This window comes from Anomaloglossus baeobatrachus, chromosome 2, assembly GCF_048569485.1.
Source record: "Anomaloglossus baeobatrachus isolate aAnoBae1 chromosome 2, aAnoBae1.hap1, whole genome shotgun sequence".
NCBI classification, from domain to species: domain Eukaryota; kingdom Metazoa; phylum Chordata; class Amphibia; order Anura; family Aromobatidae; genus Anomaloglossus; species Anomaloglossus baeobatrachus.
The window spans coordinates 407,824,781-407,850,477 of NC_134354.1; the positions used below are offsets into that span (position 1 = coordinate 407,824,781).

At 44.2% G+C, this 25,697-nt stretch overlaps 1 protein-coding gene across 3 annotated transcripts in view; it reads left to right on the forward strand.

The window, feature by feature from the left end:
• Positions 1-25,697, forward strand: part of CSMD2 (CUB and Sushi multiple domains 2) — a 1,639,331-nt gene that overhangs the window by 329,254 nt on the left and 1,284,380 nt on the right. For all 3 annotated transcript variants that reach the window (XM_075336114.1, XM_075336115.1, XM_075336117.1), the window contains exon 3: positions 24,610-24,722. In XM_075336114.1, the coding sequence (XP_075192229.1) occupies positions 24,610-24,722 (113 nt within the window). The remainder of the gene's footprint in view (positions 1-24,609; positions 24,723-25,697) is intronic.

The following is a 25,697-nucleotide window of genomic DNA, read 5'->3' on the forward strand; positions in this document are numbered from 1 at the left end:
CGGATGTGCGTCACGAATTCCGTGACCCCAACGACATCTCGTTAGCGATGTCGTTGCGTGTAAATCAGCCTTATGTAATGTAGTGTAAGAGAAATAACATATCATATTTTCCTGACTATAGGACACAGTCTATCATAAGAAGCCCCCCAGATATTGATGAGTGAGCGTGTTCGGCATTGCTCGATACTCGATCGGGCATCAGGGTGCTCGTGACAGTCTGTACTCAATCGAGTATCTTGCGAATGCTCAAATTCCTGTTCAATCTCTGTCTCATCTCTGCCTGCCAGGAGTCTTCCGGAAAAATTCTCGAGTTTCCCATTGACTTCCATTATGCTTGGTATCTCGAGTTAAGCCCATCCGAGCATCTGACCTGCTCAATTCGAGTACTGCTCGCTCATCACTATGCCCAGATTTAGAAAGCAGAAAATAGGAAAAAACAATTTTCCTATTAATTAAAACTTCTCTGGTGGGGAAAACTGAAGGGGTCATTTTTACTAATTTTAATGCGCTAGTTTAAAATAGGCATGCAACAGATCAAATGTTAGTCCTCCTCTGCATTTTGTATTATACATATACAGTTCTGCTATGTATACACATATATTGAGGAGAAGTAGGAGATGGATGACCGGGTAGACAGCGCTATGGTGAAAGAGGAGCAGTTCCACATGTGGTAATACTTCAAGTTGCTTTTATTTTTGCATTTCAGGTTCGTACCGAACTCTTTGACAAAACTGATCTACGTATACACATATAAGCACATGGCTCTGCAACAAGCACATATAGACACACATACAGCCCTACTACATGCACATAGACACATATACATAGTTCTACTACATGAACACTATATACACATCTCAGAGACACACATCTTACATGTTAAATGTACATTTATAGACACATGCAACTCTGCTACATATGCAGATATAAACACACAGCTCTGCTACATAGGCACATATAGACACACACGACTCTGCTATATGTACAATGAGTGCACATTTATAGACGACCACAGCTTTACTACATGCACACATAGACACACACAGCTCCACTATATACACAATTATAGACACCCACAACTCTACTATAAGCACATATAGACATACACATGGCTGCTACATGCACATTTACACACACACACACACACACACACACACACGCACTATACTTTACCACCTCTTGCTGTTCCTTCCAGGCATATGAGTGATCACATGACCTGAGGGGTCCTTGAGTTAATCAGGTGTAAGGTTCTTGAGCTGCTAAGGACATGTAATCTTTATTCAGGTCTCTGTAGCTTCCTTTCCTGCTCTGTACTGATCACATAGATCACCGTAGTGCAGGATGAAAGAGAGAGCAGTTATCTCTGTGATCGGGAAGGCCATGATGTCAGCAGTTTCCTGCATCATATGGAGCTGCCTATGGACTATAAGACACGGACACATTTAACAAGAATTTTCTTGTTAAAAAATGCATCTTATAGTCTGAAAAATACAGTACTTACTGATCTGTGTCTTCTTGGATTGCCAGTGCAGCTCTGTTCCTATTCTCACTCATGTGACTTTAGTTCTGACTCTCTTGATCACACAGGGGTTTAGGTGTGAACTGGAAGTTGCTCTCACAATGTAAGCCTACATGATGTCATTCTAAATGTATTCCCACATACACACAGTAGCAAGTGGCTGATGCTAATAGGAGCGGGAAAGGAGCTCAGGCACACATTGACACTATGCATACAGTTAGGTCCAGAAATATTTGGACAGTGACACAATTTTCGCGAGTTGGGCTCTGCATGCCACCACATTGGATTTGAAATGAAACCTCTACAACAGAATTCAAGTGCAGATTGTAACGTTTAATTTGAAGGTTTGAACAAAAATATCTGATAGAAATTGTAGGAATTGTACTCATTTCTTTACAAACACTCCACATTTTAGGAGGTCAAAAGTAATTGGACAAATAAACCAAACCCAAACAAAATATTTTTATTTTCAATATTTTGTTGCGAATCCTTTGGAGGCAATCACTGCCTTAAGTCTGGAACCCATGGACATCACCAAACGCTGGGTTTCCTCCTTCTTAATGCTTTGCCAGGCCTTTACAGCCGCAGCCTTCAGGTCTTGCTTGTTTGTGGGTCTTTCCGTCTTAAGTCTGGATTTGAGCAAGTGAAATGCATGCTCAATTGGGTTAAGATCTGGTGATTGACTTGGCCATTGCAGAATGTTCCACTTTTTTGCACTCATGAACTCCTGGGTAGCTTTGGCTGTATGCTTGGGGTCATTGTCCATCTGTACTATGAAGCGCCGTCCGATCAACTTTGCGGCATTTGGCTGAATCTGGGCTGAAAGTATATCCCGGTACACTTCAGAATTCATCCGGCTACTCTTGTCTGCTGTTATGTCATCAATAAACACAAGTGACCCAGTGCCATTGAAAGCCATGCATGCACATGCCATGACGTTGCCTCCACCATGTTTTACAAAGGATGTGGTGTGCCTTGGATCATGTGCCGTTCCCTTTCTTCTCCAAACGTTTTTCTTCCCATCATTCTGGTACAGGTTGATCTTTGTCTCATCTGTCCATAGAATACTTTTCCAGAACTGAGCTGGCTTCATGAGGTGTTTTTCAGCAAATTTAACTCTGGCCTGTCTATTTTTGGAATTGATGAATGGTTTTCATATAGATGTGAACCCTTTGTATTTACTTTCATGGAGTCTTCTCTTTACTGTTGACTTAGAGACAGATACACCTACTTCACTGAGAGTGTTCTGGACTTCAGTTGATGTTGTGAATGGGTTCTTCTTCACCAAAGAAAGTATGCGGCGATCATCCACCACTGTTGTCATCCGTGGACGCCCAGGCCTTTTTGAGTTCCCAAGCTCACCAGTCAATTCCTTTTTTCTCAGAATGTACCTGACTGTTGATTTTGCTACTCCAAGCATGTCTGCTATCTCTCTGATGGATTTTTTCTTTTTTTTCAGCCTCAGGATGTTCTGCTTCACCTCAATTGAGAGTTCCTTAGACCGCATGTTGTCTGCTCACAGCAACAGCTTCCAAATGCAAAACCACACACCTGTAATCAACCCCAGACCTTTTAACTACTTCATTGATTACAGGTTAACGAGGAAGACGCCTTCAGAGTTAATTGCAGCCCTTAGAGTCCCTTGTCCAATTACTTTTGGTCCCTTGAAAAAGAGGAGGCTATGCATTACAGAGCTATGATTCCTAAACCCTTTCTCCGATTTGGATGTGAAAACTCTCATATTGCAGCTGGGAGTGTGCACTTTCAGCCCATATTATATATATAATTGTATTTCTGAACAGGTTTTTGTAAACAGCTAAAAAAACTAAACTTTTGTCACTGTCCAAATATTTCTGGCCCTGACTGTATGTGCTCAGCACTTGCAGTGTCAGACTGTGTGTGCTCTCATCTCCTCTATCTGTCAGTATTGGTTGCCCACTATATGTGACCTTGTTTGCAAGGTTGTGGCCGCAGCAAACAGTAGGCTGGAGAGGACAACACACCTGCCACCACTGACACTTTGTGTGCTGGGATGAGTATTCAATTCAGAAGACAGCGTTGTCAATTACTATACAGTCCCTGACAGAAATTCTGTCGCTTATCCATGTTATGTAAATACAAGCTTATAACCTGACTTTAAATTCATCCATTGGTTTCATAAATTACTCTTTTGAAAGCTGAAACCCTTCCAAATTTGGTTTAGGTTATGAAAATAAAGTTGCTGCAAAGCTGAAATTTTGATCATTTAATGAACACAGAAAGGTCAGATTTTGGCAACACAAAAGTTTTGTCGCCCACAGAAAGTACTGTAAAGTGAAATTCAAACAAATAACTGCAAATACAAAGATATGTTGCATAACATTGGTGAATGAAGTTGTGATGCTATTAGAGCCATATTTAATATGTTGTGTGACTTTCATGAGCTTGAAGAACTGCATCCATGCAGATCAACAATGATTCATAGAATTTATTGATGAAATCATCAGGAATAGCAAAGAATGCAGTTTTACATGCCTCCCAGGGTTCATCTAGATTCTTTGGCTTTGTCTTCCAAGTTTCCTCTTTCATCCTACCCCAAACATGCTCAATGATATTCATGTCTGGTGACTGGGCTGGCCAGTCCTTGAGCACCTTGATCTTCATTGCCAGGAGGAACTTTGTTGTAGAGATGGATATATGAGATGGAGCACCATCCTGCTGCAGAATTTGACTCTTTTTATGATTGGGAATGTAAGAGGTAGCTAATACTTCTTGATATTTTAGGCTATTGATATTGCCTTCCACTTTGCAAATGTTTCCCACGCCCCCGTACTGAATGTAACCCCAGACCATGATCTTTCCACCTCCAAACTTAGCTATTTTCTGGATTCATACAGGCTCCAGTAGGTCTCCTGCAGTATTTGCGGTGGCTGTGGTGTAATTCAACTGACTATTCATCAGAGAAATCCACCTTTTGGCCCTTTTCCAGTGTTTATCTGCTTAGCAGACTGTGGGACTTTGCAAATGCCACGTGGGTTTTTAATTGCCTTTTGTTTAGTACTGGCTTCTGGGCACTGATTCGACCATGTAGGCCATTTTGAGACAGAATCCTACAAACTGTTCTAGTTGACACAGGGACTTGAGGTGACCAGGCCTCTTGGAGCTCTGCTGCAGTGGAAGAGGGGCTGGCTTTGGATTTTCTAACCAACAAACGTTCCTCCTGAGCAGTTGTCTTGCGAGGTCTGCCAGACCTGGGCTTGTCAAAAACATCTCCAGTCTCTTCAAATCTTTTTTTAATTATTTGTACTTGACGCTGAGACACATTAAAGGTGCCAGCCACCTCTACAATGGATCTGTTCTTCAGCCTCTTGATAATCAAGGTTTTGGTCGCAGGGTGGATTTTTGGCATGTTGTCAGAGGTCAAGTTGCAGTTCAACTGAAGGTCTGTGGTGCTGGGTTTCTTTTTATACACACCCACTAATTAACCGATCATTTAGTGAGCAAAGGGGAGGATGTAAACTAGGATTGGGTGCATTATATGACAAGGCGACAAAACGTTTGTCTTGCCAAAATCTGATCTTTCTGTGTTCATTAAATGATCAATATTTCAGCTTTGCAGCAACTTTATTTTCATAACCTAAACCAAATTTGGGAGGGTTTCAGTTTCTAAAGAGTAATTTATGAAACCAATGGATGAATTTAAAGTCAGGTTCTAAGCTTTTATTTACATAACATGGATAAGCGACAAAACATCTGTCCAAGACTGTAGTAATAGGTGGCGCATAGAATGGTAATTGGGGTGGGCCATTTCCCGCCTACATGCCACTCCTTTTCTTTATGACATGGAAAATACATATATGCAGCCACCCGGCACAGGTAAGCATGTTGTTTGGGGGCCCTTTCATAATATCATTGCATGTGGCCTATGGGCTGCCAGCTGTGCACCACAGATAGAGTGAGTTAGAAAACATTCTATCATTAGATATTTATCTGCACACAAACAGTTGGGTTACTTTCTTTTATGTAGTGACATTGAATAATTCTGGTTGTTATCATTCAACAATGATTTAACTCATATACAATATTTGGGCAGGATCTCGATTGTAGAGTATCCAGAGGTAGCAGTTGCATCATTCTCATGGTGTCTCAGGATGTCCAAAGGACTCTCTGGCGTGTAAAAAGGCAACAGCATGATGAATGGCAGATGGCTAGTGGGAGGTACAGATTTTGCATTCAGGCCTGAAATCTTGCATTTAGCTGTGGCGGAAGTAAAAAGAAATAAAACATATAACAAGAAATATACTGTAAGGATATACTGTAAGCATTTAAAATCTAAGAGCTATAATGCGGCCGGACGGGAAGATGGTTTTCGTGATAAACCATAAGTGGCTATGTATGACTTCTCCAGCGTACGATGCACTTGCATTGCACGTGCACAACATGTATTCAAATGAGAACATTCTGGCGATTTCAAGTTTCGGAACCTTGAAGGAAGTGAATTAGCATTACAATGCATTATCCAGCTCTGTCACATTGATAGCTGCCACTGTCAGACAACAATATCAAGAAACTTCCAGCTCTCCTTGGATCACAGAACCCTTGCAGATGACAGATTGTGAATGCAGATTTAAACCGCGCTGTACATAATTCAATCATAGCCATTTCAGACAGTCTTTCTCATCCCTAAGGATTTGTTTCTCCTGCTTTTTAATCCTTTCTGTAATTATTGGTGAGGTTAAGTGATCTCAGCTTAAAAAAGCGTAATACATATACTGATTCCCACACTGTTCTGCTGCTCACAAAGATAATATACAAGTAGCCAGGATGGCAGCCAACAATCGTGTGCCGCATGCTATCAAAAAGTATTGTAGGGTGTTCTGCCATTCCAGATAGGGGCAGCAGGGATTGGGAGTGAAATCCAATTTAAATATCCCATTCCTTTTCTTTAGTTATTCAGTCACTTAGAATCTAACATTCTATGTGGCCATTCAGGCTGAGACCTTGAGATCCCCTTCATTTACTTTTTATGGCCAATTGCCCTTGTGCAGCACTACACATTAAATTTTACAGAAGGAATCCAAATTTTATTACAGTAAATTGAAGATATTGTCTATAAAGGTTATAAATCAGCAGAAATGATAAAGCTTCATATTCTAAAATAGAAGTCATATAATCCTAACTATTCATGACTTTCGGATATGTGATGGACACTCAGACGTAAGCACAGTGATCAAAACCAAGGAATCACAGATTGCTTAGATGTTAAAGGATACTGGATACGAACATGTCTTGGAAAGGCAAATAATGCTTTAGGCCTCTGCCACACGCACGTGAAAATCACGCACGTGCCGCGAGACACGTATTTTCCCTGCGTGTTGCGTGTAGGTAAGTACGTGTCTCCGGTACGTGTGTTCTCCGTGTGCTATCTGCGATAACACACGGAGAACCGGTAATTTGCATACTCACGTGGTCCTTCCTGCTGTCCAGGGTGCTGATCTTTGGTCTCCAACCCTGCCGACTCCCCTCTGTTGCTGCTGCTTCAAGCCGCAGTGAAGTGAATATTAAATGAGCATAATGAGCGGCGGTTGATAGCAAGTGACAGCAGTGGCAGAGACAGGAGGGCAGGAGAAGGTGAGTAAAGGTTTGGGGTTTTTTTCTTTGACAAGTGCGTTTTCTCTGGCGCATGTCACATGGGACCGCGTCCACACTACATCCGTGTGCTACGGGTGCGGGCCGTGTGACAACCGTGCTGCCGGAGAATACGTGGACATGTCAGCGTGCGAAACAAACGGACACACGTAAGTACGGAACAGACACGCGTTCCATTCCAAAATATTTACGTGTGTCCAAACAATTATGAAATCATATGTTCACGTGTGTACATGCCTCCGGTACGTGAAAAAACTGCCAAACATGTACCGGAGGCACGTGAATGTGGCAGAGGCCTTAATGGAAACCAATCACCAGGATTTTCGTATATAACTTAAAGCCAGTGCTATACTGGCACTATCAGGCTGATTCTATACATACCTGTAGTGGTCAGCTCTGATGTATAGGTTTTGAAATCCAAGAAATTAAAGTTTATAAAATCAGCAGCTTCTTGAGTGACAGCAGCTGAGGATCAGATAATATCTGGGAGGGTATTCACAGTTATCCCCTCTCTCTGTTAGAATTAGCACTAATCCACAAGATGATGAAGCCAGACAAGTTTGTAAAGTCAGAGTCCTTTTTACTGAAGAATAAACTTCCAGTATGTACGAAGGGTAGCAGGTATTATACAATTGATCTAGCGGGACCTGTGGTGAAGTCATACCCATGTGTCCAGAAGGGGTGGGGCCTCTGCCAGCAAAGCTGATACCAGGAAGCAACATTTTTCTGTTGGCTGAGGCCCCGCCCCTTCTGGTTACATGGGTATGATCTCACCACAGGTCCTGCTAGGTCGATTGTATAATGCTTATGCTAATTCTAACAGGGGGAGGGGATAACTATGAATACCCCCAGATATTATCTGATCCTCAGCTGCTGTCACTCAAGAAGCTGGTGATTTTATAAACTTTAATTTTTTGGATTTCAAAACCTATACATCCGAGCTAATCCCTAACTGTATGTATAGAGTCAGCCTGATAGTGCCAGTATAGCACTGGCTTTATGTTACATACGAAAATCCTGGTGATTGGTTCCATTTAAAAGAAATCATTCAACACATTTTTGCCACGTCATCTGAGAGAAACATAACATAGAGACAGACTTTAACTCCTGGGATGTGTCACTTATTAGAGTGCTTGCTGTAGTTTTAATAAAATCACTGTTTTAATAGCATCAGATTATCACTAAGGGACTAGTAAAGCTGTGTACACAAAAAGCTGCCAATCAGTGGTGTAAGCGGGGTTAAACAGAGCTCGAAATTCAGACAAGTGCTCGATCTGCCTCAGACAAAATGGTGATTTTATCAAAACCAAGTAAGTAATAAATCACTGGAATCAGAGTCTGTGCCCCTACATCATGCAGGTAGAAAAACCTGGTCTTAGACTTCCTTTAACAATGGAAAATAAATGTATTACTGTTTAAGCCTCTGCAGTGATTTTGTGTAAAAAAATGAAAACAATTACATCCAATTTCAAGACAACCTCTTAAAAATTAACACAATTAATTAAAAAACATACCTACAACAATCACTGAAGGATTTCCCTTCAAATGCATGGATGTCCCAATTACTTACAGTTGCCTTCTAATATGGCTTGGGGCGGTAGATATACTCGCTTTCCGTGTCCCGACATGCTACAAAAAGGTGGGGATCCAGGGTGTGTGTGGTGGTACTGTTGCTCTTGTGGACACCTTCAAGTTCAACCCTGCCAAGCTCTGAGTGATGACAGACCCCTTGATCCACAAGATGATGAAGCCAGACAAGTTTGTAAAGTCAGAGTCCTTTTTACTGAAGAATAAACTTACAGTACGTGCAAAGGGTAGCAGGTATTACACTTGTATTTTTCTTCATATGCATAGTGGTTCTGGACATCTGCACAATACTTGTGATCATTTCAGATGAACAGCATGGAAATACATAGGTGTGACTCCATTTTTTAATAAAACTAACATAAGGAAGCTCTTGATAGCTACCATCATAATAAACGTACCACTGGTCTGACCGAATTCACCTTTTCCTCAGAACTGTTCCCCAGAGTCCAGTAACTACTGCTGCATATATAGCTATAGCTGTTTGAATCCCAGACTAACCACACTCACCTGCTTCAGAGAACTGCCATCACTGTAGGTTCATTGCTGATGCTTGCTCCCATGTCCTTGTAATACACACACCCAAAGTTGTTCTTCTTTCTCTGAGGGTGTACTCGCTTCTGTTTAGCTGACCGACAACTTACTAACTCACTCCAAACATATAAAAACAATCTCTTGTTCTGTATTCTAGCCCTTCCTACTGTGGGCTACTACCAATTCCTAACTCTAAAAGCCCCGTTATAAGCAACAACATATCTAACGAGATATCGCTGGGGTCATGGAATTCGTGATGCAATCTGTTCTTGTTAGCGACGTTGTTGCGTGTAACACTTACAAATAACGAATAGAGATGAGCAAGCCTCTGAAAGCTCGAGTTCGGTTTGGTCCGGCAAACGGAGGCCCCGTTTGAGTTCGGGTCGACGAACCGTTCGACGAACCTCTCGAACCCCATTGAAAACAATGGGAGGCAAACATAAACATATAGAAAACACCTTCAAAGGTGTCCAAAAGGCAGCAAACAACTCCCAAGACAACACAAACACATGGGAAAGTGACAAGGACATATACTCATGCGAAAACAAAACAGCTGGATGAGGAAAAAGAGTAGGAGACACAGATATATGACTATATGCAAGTGAACATCGATGCCATTACTGTGCAACTTGAGCCTTGCTCATTTTAGGCTTCCAATCTGGATAAATTGCCTGAGCTCGCCACTTATGCCTTGGGGATCTTGTCGTGTCCCGCAGCCAGCGTTCTCTCAGAACGTGTCTTCAGTGCTGCTGGGGGTGTGCTGACAGATAAGCGCACGCATCTGTCCACTGACAATGTGGACAGACTAACGTTCATCAAGATGAGGAAGTCATGGATCACAGAGGACTTTTCTACCTTTGTGTCATCCAAGGGAGGCGAAAGTCTGGTGTATTTTTGAGAGTGCTTCATGCAAAGCATCTTTTTAAGATTGCAACTGGGGGACAACTGATGCCAGTGAAGTGGTGTGTGTGACCCAATTTTTGGAAACGAGGGAGACTGTGGTGGGAGTCCCCTTGATTTTTTCAAAAAGAACCAAGATTAACAAGTCATGGATCACAGAGGACTTTTCTACCCGTGTCATACAGGGGAGGCGAAAGTCTGGTGTATTTTTGAGAGTGCTTCATGCAAAGCATCTTTTTAAGATTGCAACTGGGGACAACTGATGCCAGTGAAGTGGTGTGTGTGTGTGGCCCAATTTTTGGAAACAAGGGAGACTGTGGTGGGAGTCCCCTTGCATTTTTCAAAATGAACCAAGATGAAGAAGTCATGGATCAGAGAGACCTTTTCTACCTCTGTGTCATCCAGGGGAGGCGAAAGGCTGTTGTATTTTTGAGAGTGCTTCATGCAAAGCATCTTTGTAAGATTGCAACTAGGGGACAACTGATGCCAGTGAGGTGGTGTGTGTGTGGCCCAATTAGTGGAAACGAGGGAGACTGTGGTTGGAGTCCCCTTGCTTTTTTCAAAAAGAACCAAGATGAACAAGTCATGGATCACAGAGGACTTTTCTACCCCTGTGTCATCCAGGGGAGGCGAAAGTCTGGTGTATTTTTGAGAGTGCTTCATGCAAAGCATCTTTTCAAAATTGCAACTGGGGGACAACTGATGCCAGTGAAGTGGGGTGTGTGTGGCCCAATTTTTGGAAATGAGGGAGACTGTGGTTGGAGTCCCCTTGCTGTTTTTTACATGATTTTAGAAGGGCATGACATGCCTAAGAGGTTGACCTTCAGCATCTTCAAACTGTTGGCTACAGAAATGCTGCCTTTCCAACCTTTTGAACAGAGGATTTTCGAGACCTTATGCCCTTCGCAGTGCCCCAAGAGCCGATGCCCAGTCACCACTGCTTCTCCAAGAAAAGCATGCCCGCGCTACACCAGCATGTTGCACACAACATCACCACTTCCTTGAGAAACTCTGTGTGCGACAGGGTGCATTTCAACACAGATACTTGGACCAGTAATCATAGACAGGGTCATTACATGTCACTGACTGGGCACTGGCAAACTATTGTGAGAGATGGAGAAGGTTCTGCTGTACAAGTCTTGCCGTCCCCACGAGTTGTGTGTCAATCCTTCCTCTGTATGTAAAAGTTCCTCCACTGCTTCTGCCTCCTCAACCTCATCTAGGTCCTCAACCTCTGCTCAAAACCTGTATTGTAAGGCCATCGGCGTTGTAACTGTGCACAAGGAATTCCGCACACCTCCTTACTATGCTGGCAGCAGAGCTCAACAGCATCAGGTGGTCGACTTTTTACTTTGAAATGTCTGGGAAATGTGAGTCACACCGCTAAGGAGTTGTGGACGGTAAGCTCTGCAGAGTGAGACCGAGTTTCATCAATGGTTGTCTCCACTCAACCAGCAGCTAGGGAAGGCCTTTTGCAACAATGATGCAAACCTGGGTGCGGCCCTTCTCTGTGACAATGTGACACACATGCCTTGTATGGCTCACGTGTTGAACCTGGTTATCCAGCAACTTTTAAACCACTATCCCGGCCTAGATGGCCTTCTGCAGAGGGCACAGTGTAACGCCTGCCTGGATCCACACACTCAGGTGGGCTGTAAAGGATAGGCTAGAGGGAAGCCACTCACCAAGCAGGACCCCCAGAACCCTGAAACCCTTTAACCCATATACAGGGATTTGGAATTACACAGGGCCCAAGGTGATCAATACCTGTGGAAGGCTGCAGTCTGAGAGAGTAGTAGTCAGGCAGGGTCAAACCATGAATTGAGGAACATGAACAGAATCGGACGGCCAGGACTTAATCAGAAAACAAGCAGAGGTCAAATGTGGATCGGGCAACGAGGTACATAAACAGCAGGCAGGAGACGTAGTCCGGAAACAAAATCACAAAACAGAACTGGGTGGAACAGGAACCAGAAGTTCAGAACTATGTCTGGCAGTGGTTAGCAGACAGGAGGGGCCTAAAAAAGGGTGTGGTGTCTTCCCATTGTTTGTAGCTGAATGATGGTACTTCCGCTGTGAGATAACCACCACCTACAGTCAGTCAGTGGTTCTGCATATCTCAAGGTAACCCAGCCCAGTGGCTGAGCGGAACCTGTGGCCACCGGTGCCGCTGGCATCAACTCCTCTCCCATCATCAGCACTATGTACGAAAGGAACACAGTGTCACCTGGCGATCGGAGTACAAGTTGCTGGAGCATACTCCGGTGGTGACTTAACAGCTGTGTGCAACAATGATGCAAATCTGGGTACGGTCCTTCGTCAGGGCAATGTGACACACGTGCGTTATATGGCTCACGTGTTGAACCTGGTTTTCCAGCAATTTTTAAACCACCATCCCGGCCTACATGGCCTTCTGCGGCGGCCACGCTCGCTATGTGCTCACTTCCACCGTTCACACCCAGCAGTTCAACAACTTGCATTGCCCCAGAAGTCTTTCCGTCTGGCAGTTCACCGCCTGAAATGCGATGTGCCGACACACAGGAATTTGAATCTGCACATGTTGCAGCGTCTGTGGCAGCATCGGCGAGCCCTGCTGCAATACGTTATGACGTATAGCCTGGGCTAACTTGATCCAGAGGTGGAGCAGATCACGCTGCTGGAGTGGTCTCAGATCAAGGACCTATGCACCCTTCTTCGAAGTTTACAAATGGCGACGAAGATGTTTAGCGCTGACGTTGTTATTATCGGCATGACAATTCCGGTCATCTACATGCAGGAGCACACTCGAAACAGCATTTATAGTCATATGCTGAAGGGATAACAAGATCTACAAGGTCCAGACGGTCAGCAGCACCAAGGCGGCAGGCATGGGACGGTGGGGGAGAGGGATTAACAAGGGCGCATAGTATCAGCCTAACTGTTGAGGAAGGTGCAGGAGCCCAGAAATAAATGGAGGACAAACTGGCGATGGGCATGGAAGACTGAGCAGATGAGGGAGAGCTTGCTCACATTTCGGTTGTGCGAGGTTGGGGGGACAGGGCAGAGGAAGGAGGCATGATTCTCACCTCTCCACCACAAACACAGCAAGGACTTGGTCCTCCTGGATGCGCAAGACACATGAGCGCCTTCTTGCTGCACTATCTACAACATGACCCTCGGATTGTCCGAAATTCGATGTAATGCTGACTAGTGGGTTGCCACACTGTTAGATCCCCGCTACAAGACAAAATATGGCGAAAATAATCCTGCCATAGAAAGGGACGCACGTATGCAGGAGTATCAGCAGAAGCAGGTACGCAATCTTAGCTCGGCTTTTCCACTAAACACCAGTGCTGCACAGAGTGAATCTCAACGCTTTGTCATGGCTAGGAGGAAATGGTCTTTTACTTGTCCACATCTGAGGGACCGAGGGCTGGCTGCTGTGTTGAGACGGCGTTGAGTATCGTGTCCCTGCAGAGTTGCAAATTTGTAAATATACAAAATGAGTGGCAAAAGGCCATATGCTGGTGGAAAGGGGAACAGGTGTGTTGTAAAGGAGAAAAACGTTTGTGTCCGTAGGTCTGGTGGTTAAGCAACAGTAACATCTGCTGAAGAAACACCATCTGTTACGGGGGTACTGTCAGATTTGGAGAAAGTTGTATCTATCCCAATCGCCAGTCGGGGTCCACCGTGCTCCCAGATGGAAAAGGAGATGCTGGCAACACGAAGGTTAGGCGGAGGATACAGAGCTAGGTGGCTCTGAAACTAATAGTAGCCTGAACCGAGTTAGACCACATTCGGATCTGGAAACTGTGAACCCTGTTAGCGTCACAGGGTCCACACACCCAGCCCAGGAACTCCCTGTTAACAACACAGGGGCCATTGGGTACGCTGTCCGTGTGCGTAGGGGGCACACCTGTGGACAGCAGGCGCAGCAGCAGCCCTGTTAATGCCACTGGGCTGCACTTGCATGACTGGTAGGACAGGAGCTGGTCTTAACCGTCCTTCGTTACCAAGTGTGGTGGTGGCCTGCACCGACACCCTATCCCTGCCTACCTCTGGCCTAAAGCTGCAATGGGTTCAACACATGGAGGTGTGCTCTTTCTGAGCATAATAGAAGACTGCGCACCTCCTTGTTGTCTCCAGCCCCTTATATAACCAGGGTCCGCCCCAACCCAGGGTAGACCACAATGCACCTCCAGGAGACAAAAGTAGAGTGCCACGTCATCAGTGGCATAACCAGCAGCCTATTTGGAACCGCCACTTCAATGATGACCTCATGACAGCTACGTCCCAAACACCTCACCAGTCATCGTCTGACCAAAAATAATGAGGTGACAAGACATAGGGGCGGGCCTCTGCAAGCCAGTCCGGAGTGGCATGGCCACATCATCAGGACACCTGATGCCCTGTGGCCTATCTGGGCCTGCCAAGTCACGGACAGGGCCAAAGAGTTCATTACTGGACCTAGGCTCTGATGCAGTAAGTGCCTGAGCATGCTCAGTAGCCTGAATAACAGTCTCAGAAAAAAGACTATCAGCTTCAACATGCTCTCTTGGCACAACACCGGACTTAGAAATGGCACGGAGTCCAAGTACCTGTGCAAAGAGGCTTTTCGCACTAAGTGTGGGAGCATGCGTTGTAGCCAGAACTGAGGACTTGGCCTCAGCAATGGCACAGTCAGGCTGAGCATACTCACTAGAAGAAACACTGGACTTAGGCTGTGGCTGGCGTAAATCGGCACACGCATGCGCACTAAGCCCCCCCTCCACACTTAGATGTGGAGGAGAAAGCAGCCAGCTGGGCGACCCGAGGCACGGCCAAAAATGGCAGCTGATGCCTTGGCGTAACTGAAACCGCAGCAGGCTGCAAGCGTCTACGGCGGCACTAATTCGTAACCAAAATAAGAGGTGTACTTCTTCCTGTGGATAATCTGATATGATCCCTTTCTTCACGGACACGACCATCGCTACCAAATGTAGATGAGGCACCAAAACAGCAGGTGCTTCAATGGATCTCAAGTGCTCCATAAAGTGGCCTCTCCTGCACCTTAAGTTCAAGATCCCAAATACTCCATTCCTCTGTGGTGTCAACCCAATTGCACTTGCTTCCTAACAGCTCTCAAGTTTATACCAGCCCTGCTGAGTATGGGGTAACAGAGATGGCTGAGTCTGCAGAGCTGTTCAGTCACACTATAGCCTAGGAATCAGAGGTCTGCTCCAAAGCTGCTGTGAGTCCAGACAAGGAAATGATCTGCACTGATGCCCAGAAGCTTTGTGAGTCGGATCCAGGCCCCGATGAAGAAGGTGCTGAGCATAATGTACACCCTCATTCCCAAACTGTAAATCCTCCTGGTGGAGACAATGGGGAACATGCTGATGAGACTCAGATACCTGATTGGAACGACAACTTTACTATTCGGTCAGGGCAGGAAGAGGTTGCCTCGGAGGACTCAGGACGAGGGGAGTGAAAACACACAGGGTGATGATGAGGTTGGAGACCCCACTTACTGTCAAACCAAAGTCACCCAGTCGATGAGGTCAGCAGAGGAGGTGGAGTAGGATGCTACTTACGACGAGGTTACGTTGCGTCTTCCTGGACAGAGACAAAGTACTGGAAGCACGTCAACAACTGAATCCTCAGCCACAACTCTGCCTCTGAGCAGAAGTCGTGGTGGCTCTGCAGGTCGTATGGACTGTAAGCCTTGTTTAGCCTGGGGCTTTTTTGACATCGCAAAGGATCACCCAAGTCATGTCATCTGTAAGACTTGTCACCAATCTCTAAGTAGAGGCCAAAAACTCACTACTTAGAGTACTTTGTCCATGAAGTGCCACATGTGTCACAAGTGTCACATGAATTGATAGCGTGAGGGTGTGTTGATCAGCTTTATCCACTGTCAATGCAACATGCTTATTTGCCATTCATTGCATGCATTGTTGCAGACTACACACAAGGGGCAGCTGTTTTTTGCATCTGACTGTCTGTTGGGTCACTATAGCAATAGCAAAACAGTCTTGGGTTGTGGACTTGAAGAGCAGAGGAGATGCTGTCCATGAACAGAAGGAAAAGCTAAAGGTGTATGTTACAGCAAGGAGCCACCGTGGAAACACTTCGGTCAATTGGGAGGGGAGTCGTGTTGGAGTTTGGTGAGGAGGACCGTAATGCCTGTGAGCAGCATCCTGTGCCACAGACCGACATTCTTCTGGTGCTGTCTATACTGTTTACTGTGAGAGAAGCTTAAAATCTGTATTTATGGCAAATGGATACCACAGTACCCGGGTACGGTAGGCTGGGCCCAGACAGTAATACGTGCACGCAACACTTTGTTTTCTTAGCAAAACACATATCTGTTCTGGTTAGGCCGACTATATAGACAATAAGACTTGCTGCCTCTGCACTGTCAAATTGTCACTTACAGTTTAAATCATAGAGGGACAGCGACACATGCTTGCATTGACTGTTGCTTTACAAGATTTCCAGGACTGTGTGGCTGAGATGTGTGGTTTGCATTCACACTGTTATCATCTACCTTATCTGTGAGGCTTAAGCTAAAAAGGGTACTCAGGGGGTAAATGGGTTTTGTCTATATTTAGGTAGATAAGTTGTAAGCTCTTGTGATGCGACACTAGTAAGTCGTGTTCACACACACACACACAATTAGGCTATGTGCGCACAGTGCGTTTTTCGCTGCGTTTGTGCGCGTTTTTCGGGTGCGTTTTTGGCCTCAAAACTGCAGGACTTTGCTTCCCCAGCAAAGTCTATGAGTTTTCATTTTTGCTGTCCGCACACATCTGTTCTTTTTACCTGCGTTTTTGAGTTAAAAAAAAAAAATGGACATGTCAGTTCTTTCCTGCGTTTTTCTGCGTTTTCCGCCCATGCAATGCATTGGAAAAACGCAGCAAAACGCAGAGATCAAAAACGCAGCCAAAAACGCACCAAATCACAGCAAAAACGCATGCGTTTTTTTATGCGTTTTTTCGACGCAGGTGCGTTTTTGTGCGTTATTAGCAGCCAAAAACGCACAAAAACACAGCGTAAAAAAGACGCAGTGTGCGCACATAGCCTTACTCCTGCTACGCAGAGGGATTACCAGTTAGTAAGCAACTATTTAGACAGTCCCTTGGTTAGGCAAAAGTTGGTGAGCAGGGGGTATAAATCGTCATTACGAGTGTCGCAGCATAGGGGTGTAAGCTTTTGGAATTGTGAATAGATTGTTATATTCTTTCAGTTTTATGCATGGTTTTTATTGTTTGTTTTGGGAAAGTTAAACAATCATTTATCAACCCAACTGCCTAGAGTCCTTTTCCTAGTGTGTGGTTTTGCTGTATACTGGGGAGCCCACCCTGTACACTACTTTAAATGAGGCATAAGTCGCAGTAGAAAGGTCACTATGCTACAATGCGGCCTAGCGGGGCGGTGCAACCACCGTCTGCCTCATCAATGGCATCTGCGTGCTCTTCATCCTCTGTGACTGTGGGGACAGCAGTCACACATGCTTTTTCATGCTGACCTTCCACCCCTTTACCTGCAACAGGGAGTGTGATTGTCATGTCGTCAGTTGTTTTGAAAGTGGAAACAGCTGGTGGTGTTGAGCTCTCTCAGACATCGAGAGAACCACCTTTGGATGAAGGCAACATTATATGCACGCCTGCACCTTCGTCACAGATTGGCTGGACTACCTGCAGTTAATAATTGCGTAGCAGAAATGGAGAGGAGTGTAGAATGCACACGTGGTGTACCTTTCTTAGCAGCCAAGGAACACTAAGGTAGTATCCCAAACAATTGTAGTATGCCCCAAAAAGTGTCAGCTCTTTGGGGAAATAAAATAGCGTGGCCAAAATGGGCAGGTGGGTAGAATGCATGGGTGCTGTGGGTCAGTGGACAGCAAAGGAACACTAACTTAGTATTCCAGACACTTTTTGGATGCCCCAAAAAGTGTCAGCACTTTGGGGAAATAAAATAGCGTGGCAAAAATGGGCAGGTGGGGTAGAATGCATGGGTGCTGTGGGTCAGTGGACAGCAAAGGAACACTAACTTAGTATTCCAGACACTTTTAGGATGCCACAAAAGTGTCAACTCTTTGGGGAAATAAAATACGGTGGCAAAAATGTGCAGGTGGGTAGAATGCACGGGTGCTGTGGGTCAGTGGACAGCAAAGGAACACTAACTTAGTATTCCAGACACTTTTAAGATGCCCCAAAAAGTGTCAGCTCTTTGGGGAAATAAAATAGCGTGGCAAAAATGGGCAGGTGGGTAGAATGCACGGGTGCTGTAGGTAGCAGGACAGCAAAGGAAGCCTCACTTTCTATCCCTGCTAATGAAAAAATGCAGCAAGGAATTGCCTGAGCTGAGGTAGCCAGACTCTGTTATCTAAAGCCCCACACAGCGTTTGCAAGGACCTGCCTAGCAGCTATGGCTATGAACGCCTGTAAATTAGCCCTGAAAAGGGCTGAAATAACCAGTAATCCCTAATCCCTAAAGTGCTCTGTAGATTGCACTGTATCTCTATGGCGCACACATCAGCAGCAGCAGCGGGAGCGTTGACTGTCACCCACACGCAGCAGAGATATAATGGCGGCGACGGGGAAACTGGCCGTGTCTTATAAGGCAAGGACATGTGACATGCACAGCCTTGCTTGTCTGACAAAAATCCACTTTGCAGGGTGTGTCTCTGTGATTTTCTGAAAGCCTGGCCCGCCCCACTGTACTCGCGGTTAGGGAAAAAAAAATGGCGATCGGCATTCTCTCAGCACTCTGCAGCAGCACTGATCTAAACCCCAGCCCCCTCACACTATACGCTGAATTTTGATAATAGCGGGATTCACAGTGACTCACACTATTACAGTAAAAAGCCAGCTAGTAACTAGCTAGGCTTTTGTTGATCGAACCGTTCTCGAATGCTACTAGAACTGTCTAGCTTTTAGCAAAAGGCTTGAGTTCGTCGAACGTCTTGAACACCCCCCAAAATCACTCGAACATGAAATTGGCGAACCTCGAGCCTTGAACATCGCTCATCTCTACTTAAGAGCGACCGCTAACGATGAAAAACACTCACCACATGGTTGAATGTTGACACGTCGTTCATTTCCCAAAAATCGTTGCTCGTTTGGGACGCAGGTTGTTCGTCGTTCCTGAGGCAGCACACATCGCTACATGTAACACCCCAGGAACGATGAACAACAGCATACCTGCGTCCTCCCGCAACAAAGTGGGAGTGATGATCCATCCTGCAGCTCCTCTCTGCCCTTCCGCTTCCATTGGTGTCCTGCATGGTGACGTTGCTGTGATGCCGCACGAACCGCCCCCTAATAAAAAGAGGTTGTCCGGTGGCTACAGCGACGTCGTTACAAAGATATGTTCGTCTGACACATACCAGCGATATTGTGTGCCATGGGCAGCGATTTGCCCGTGACGCAGAAACGATGGGGGCGGGTGCTTTCACTAGCAACATCGCTAGCAATGGTGCTACGTGTAAAGTGGCCTTAACTGTTCCTGTTCACTGCCTGTTGCTGGGCAAAATAGAGCTGCCTCACATGGCAATGCACAACATTATGCAGGGAAACATTAACTTAATCTTAGCCTATTTTGAGCAAACCCATTTAACCCCTTCACCCCCGAGCACTTTTCAGTTGTTCGTTTTTCCTCCCCTTCTTCCAAGAACCATAACTTTTTTCTTTTCCCATCAATATAGCCATATGAGGGCATGTTTTATTGTGGGACAATTCGTAATTTTGAAAGAGACTATTTATTTTGCCCCATATTATACTGCAAAATGGGGGAAAAATTCCAAGTGCGGTGAAATTGCAAAAAAAAGTGCAATTGCACAATTGTTTTGTTTTTTTTTATTTACAGTGTTCACTATTTTGAAAAACTGACCTGGCAGTGTGATTTTCCAGGTAGGCCAAGTTCATAGATACCAAACATGTATTAGTTTTACTTTTATCAAAGTGGTGAAAAAAATTCAGTAAATTGTAAAAAAAAAAAAAAAAAAAAAGTAGTGCTTTTGTCGCCATTTTCCGAGAACCCTAGTATTCTTACTTTTTGGGATCTGGGGCGCAGTTATGGCTTATTTTTTGTCTTGAGCTGTCTTGTTTAATTATACTATTTTTGCGTAGATGTGATGTTTTGATCGCCTGTTATTGCATTACAATACAGTGTTCTGGTGACTTAAAAAACATAATTTTGGAGTTTGGAATTTTTTTCCATCTACGCCATGTACCGATCAGATTAATTGATTTTATATTTTGATAGGTAAAGCATTTTTGAAAGCAGTGATACTAAATTTTTTTTTTTTTTTTTACAATTATTATTATTATTTTATTTGCAATGGAGAAAAAGGCGGGTGATATGAACTTTTAGGGGGTTTTATTCATTACTATTTTTTAAAACTTTTTTATAATGATTTTGCTAGTACCCCAGAAGACATTATGATTACACTGTTCTGCTGATCAGAGCAATCCTTAAGCATCGCTCTGATCAGCAGAAATGCTGTTCCCGTCAGCATCTATGCTTTTCCGGCATTCACAGGAAGTGAGTCATGGAAATGACAGAGGTCATCATCTATCCCCACGTTGCCATGCCAACACATTGGTTCCCCATGATGAGGACATAGGAGCGCTGATGGTGGTGGGGAATAGCATGATCCCCACCGAAGTTTGACTGCACGATCTAAGGAGTTAAAAGGCGAGGGTGGATCTCTGATCCACCCGCACCTGTATGCCTCACATGTCTGCTAATCAGACCAACAGGCATGTGCGGTGATTACCGCGAGCCCGCGCAACAGGACAGACATGGCCAAGGACATGGAGCATTAAACATTACATTACACATCATAATTTGCATTATATCACGGCAATTGGTGTCTTCAGGGGGGGAATGTGACAGCCTATCCACCTCTTATAGCTTTATACATAGCAACTAGTCACAGTAAGGTGTTACACACTCTGGCCTACCATTCTATCAGATCTAAGGTACCTTTTAGCTTCTCCTCCATGTCTTACATATGTATAGCTATCATAATCAAGTCTGTTAAGTGAGACACTCTGAAGCTTTTCTGTTCACCACCAATAACATTAACATCTTCTATTAAAATATGTCCATCACAACTTTAGTGTTGCCTGATTTCTCATCTGCTCCAAAAGAGGTCAGCTGATATAGTTATAGGACCCCTCCCAAGCTTCTTTCTCCTTTTTTCCTTATTGTAGATGGAAATTCAAAACTACTGCACCAATCATACTTGTCTTTTGAAGTATAGAGGAATATTATAGTACTGAGCAGCCTAGAGGTCATGGTAACATCATGCCGCAGCAGTTTTACACAAAATAGCTTCCAAATTGTAGGACTGTAACTGCAAGCCGTGTTAGTTAAAAGCCATATATGACCTTGTCAGTGTAATCATAGGGATGTCTGACTTTATGTCTCTGTCTGTCCTCTTTATCCATGGACATATTGGGGAGATTTACTTAAAGTTTACAGTAAAAAGTAATAAATGAAATGTGTACCAAGTGCACTTCTTTAAGACACTTTTCAGACACTTTTCAAAAGAGTCCTGGCTAATAGAAATTGTTAAAGGGAATCTGACAACAGGTTTTTGCCATCTCAGGTGAGAGAAGCATAATGTAGGCAGAGAGATCCTAAATCCAACAATGTATGACTTAGTTTACTGGGTGCAGCCATTTTTTACACAATCCAAAATTTTCAATTTAGCACGTAGCAGAGCCCGTACAGCTGCTCTCGCCCATGCCAAGCTCTCAGTGTACATTTCCATAGACAGAAGCTGCTAATCACAGAAGGGGGCGGAGTCGGACTACAGCTCATGTGCTCTTCAGACCCACTAATACTAACATTGCAGGTAAACAAAAGCAAACATTGTAATAAGAGCCGCAGGGCCTCAGATTACAAAGCAGAAACCTGCTGACAGAGTACCTTTCAATTCACAAATATAGGGGTTGGCTACTTTATTTTGATAAACATATCCAGTCAATTTACTTTGAATGGATATGTACCGCCCCCGTGTCAGCGGCCGAGCCGCTCGGATCCGGAACCGCAGTGGCTCGAGGGTTTCCGTACCCGGGAGTGGGGTCATGCGACACTCGAAGTGAAAAGGGGGAAATTATGTACAGGGGAGTTGGAAGCTCGTGACGCCCCCCCCGGTGCGTGGTAAGTTGGAGTACCACCACTGCTGTTGGGAGCGCCCGGTGGCGGTGGTATGGCAGCACGGTATTAACCCCTCTGTGGGTAGGGGGTTGTGCCTCGGGGCCCGGTGATGGCAGTGAAGGGGTGCCATTGGGGAGGAAAGGGTTTTCTGCGTACCCACTCAGTCCAAGAATACTGACACCGACAGTTTGTAAACCAGAATTATGAGCACCGCTGCAGCAAGGAGGGAGCCATGCCCTTGGTATTGCTTGTTAGCCTGTGACCTATTCCGTGGCACCTTCTTCACTGTTTGGACCCTGTAGTGTGGAACTAGTCAGGACCCGCTCACCCATATGGCTAACGGAGTGAGCTTGCTCTCAGGGTTCACGCTTGGGATTTGATGGACTGTGTTTTGGGAAAGTCCTATCCCCTCATTGCGCTAGTACGCCAATTTTGGAGCGGGTGAGGGATGAATCTTGAAGACTTCACCCCCGTCGGGTAAATTACCAGGATGCGTGAAGCTACTTCCTGGCCTAGGGTCCGCGTACCCTGCCTACCCTACCTCCTCGGTAGATCCGTGCCCCTTGACATGATCCCCTGCGACTGGGGTTCCAGATCCTACCAGGCCCAGACCATGATCTGCCACCTAGTATTCTCCAAGGAGCCCAGCTCCTGACCTCCTCTCTCTTCTGGCCCTATTTCCTTCAGGCCCTCCAATGGTGTGTCTGGTGGGTGTGGTGCAAAGTGTTCCTAGGGTTTTGATTGGCTCTGATCTTAGCAACACCAAAGAACAGGGATCCGTAACCAAGGAGGATGCGGATACTGTGCAAAAGGGCAGGTTGCACAATACCCTTTGATGAACTGATAGGCCAGGGTGTCACAGATACATGATATATAAGTATTACAGGTATTCTCCTCCACTGAGTAGAGTAACTTTCCTTACAGACCGCACAACCCTCCTGTTCAGAAAATGGCTGCTGGGGGAGGAGCATGTGACCAAACCTGTCCATCAGTCTCATCCAATAGAAAACCAGCTTTCCAATGTGAGCTGTTTTTTGGTTGGATGAGGCTGACGGACTGATCTGGTCACATGCTCATCCATCAGCTGCCATTTTGATAACAGAAATACGCTACTGTGTTTGATGACAGCTGCACTAACACAGCATCATTGGTAAAAAGCCAGACCGACCCCCGATGGAGGCTATAATACAGTATGGGTGACATTTAATAAGGCTGATACTTCGTACTTCAGCCTTATGGTGTAAAACGCCCCTAATTTATTAAGCACATTTAGCACACCTTAGGCTGGCCATATGCTATGAACTAAAATCTGCTCCAGCTAATGGCTATAGAGATAGTTCCTTTAATTTATGCCAATTTCTCAAGTAAATTATAGTTAATATTTTAAGCCACATTCTGCCGTGACATGACCTTTCACCCCTACTGTTAAAAAGTGGAGTGTGACCTCAAAAAAGATTGCTAATTTTTTAAGCAGAAAACTGGTGCAGATAATTGAATAAATTAGTAAATATCCCTATATATCATCTGTGATTGATATCATATTGCTTCGCTGCTAGTTCTAGCCTTTATCTATGTATAGCTAAACATTTGGACTGTTTGATGAAGTTCTGGTGCCTTCTGGATTGTACAGATACCTCCGGGAGTGTTCCTGCCTATTTTATTAGTTTACCAGAAGAAATATTTCACATTGTGTAGATACATTTACTATGACTAGAATTTCTCATTAATTCTAAATGGCATATCATTTTAACAGAATTGCAAAATAGTAAATAGGTATTTATATTGGGTCAGTAACCCATTCTACAAGAAGGTAAAAACAGTATGTCTTTAGCTTCTGGAATAATTTCATTATACATGTTTTCCATTACGAACATTCAAAAATAATTATTTTGTTGCATTGAACTCTATAGAAAAGAAATGCCACACTCAGCAATGAAGCATAGCATTAGATGCATAATAATAGTAATAATAATAATAATAATAATAATAATAATAATAACAATGCTGTGATTTTCGTAAGAGGTGGCACTTCTCCTTTAAAGAACGTTTACCATATGTGAATGAGTAACTTGACTCGTATTTTAATTCTGCACATAATATAATGTGGAAAATGAGAGCGTATTAAGCCTAAAATAAAGATAATATTATAAGCAAGCCAGTCATCTGAAGGTTTATAGTATTAATAAAATTGAAAAGACAGGTGGGAAATCTGCCATAAAATTTGGTTTATATGCTAGCAAAGAATTTACAATTCTCTCTTTTGGTCATGGCTTAAAATGTTAATTCTTTTGTCTTATTTCATTTCGCAGGTTAACAGGTTTTCATCTTCCAGCTCCAATTGTCAGTAGTGGAAACCGCCTAACTTTGTGGATGGTGTCGGACTACGCAGTCAGTGCTCAAGGGTTCCGCTCTACGTATGAAGGTCAGACCTGTGTGAAATTAAAATACTCAGGGCTGAGATTGTTTCAAGAAAGTATTCTACAATTAATATTCATATTTTCTGTTCATTATTGCCGTATGTCTTTAATCTGTTCTACACTATAGTCTGAACTGTGTATATTTATTTGCGTAATTACTTTTCATGCATCACTGGGAAATCATTCTTTGCCATGTTCTTCTACTTGTGGGCATTTAAAGGGAATATATCATCAGGATTTCAGCCTAAACTATTTATATGTTCATGTAGCTCTATCAAGCGTAAGTCTAGCACTACCTCTACATGGCCAATCCATTTATACATTAGTGAGAAATCAGCATTTGAATAGATATGCAAATGGATACAGAAGATCAGAACGCTCTGTCACTCCAGCTCTATTCTTCATCAGCACAACCTTATCCCTCCTACTTGACTGACTGCCTGCCTCTATGCTGAATGACTTCAAGCAAAAAAGTCGCAAGTAAAGCAGGAGGAGGTTGTCTTGAGTGGGGAAAATAGCTGGAGTGACAGAGGATTCAGTGCAGCAACCTCATTTACATACCAATTCAAATGCTGATATATTCGTAATAGGGATGATCGAATACTTCGATTATTCGACTTTGCGAACATTTTCTGAATACCTCGCCGCTATTCGCAAATATTCAATGTGCAATGTAAGTATATGGGAAACCCGAATAACAACTATCCGGTACTATTCGAGCTTCCCATAGACTTACATTGTGCATCAAATAGTTGATTAGTGGCAAGGTATTCGGAAAATATTCACGAAGCCGAATATTTAAGGTATTCGATCATCCCTAATTAGTAACAAAGGAACGGACTGTCCATGTAAACCAATGATTACTGGACTTGTCGCTACATGTCCATAAAATAGATTTTGATGTGAAATCCTGCTGACAGGATTCCTTTTGGAAAAATTATGCACAATTTTGTATATACAGCTCTAATTCAGACCTATAT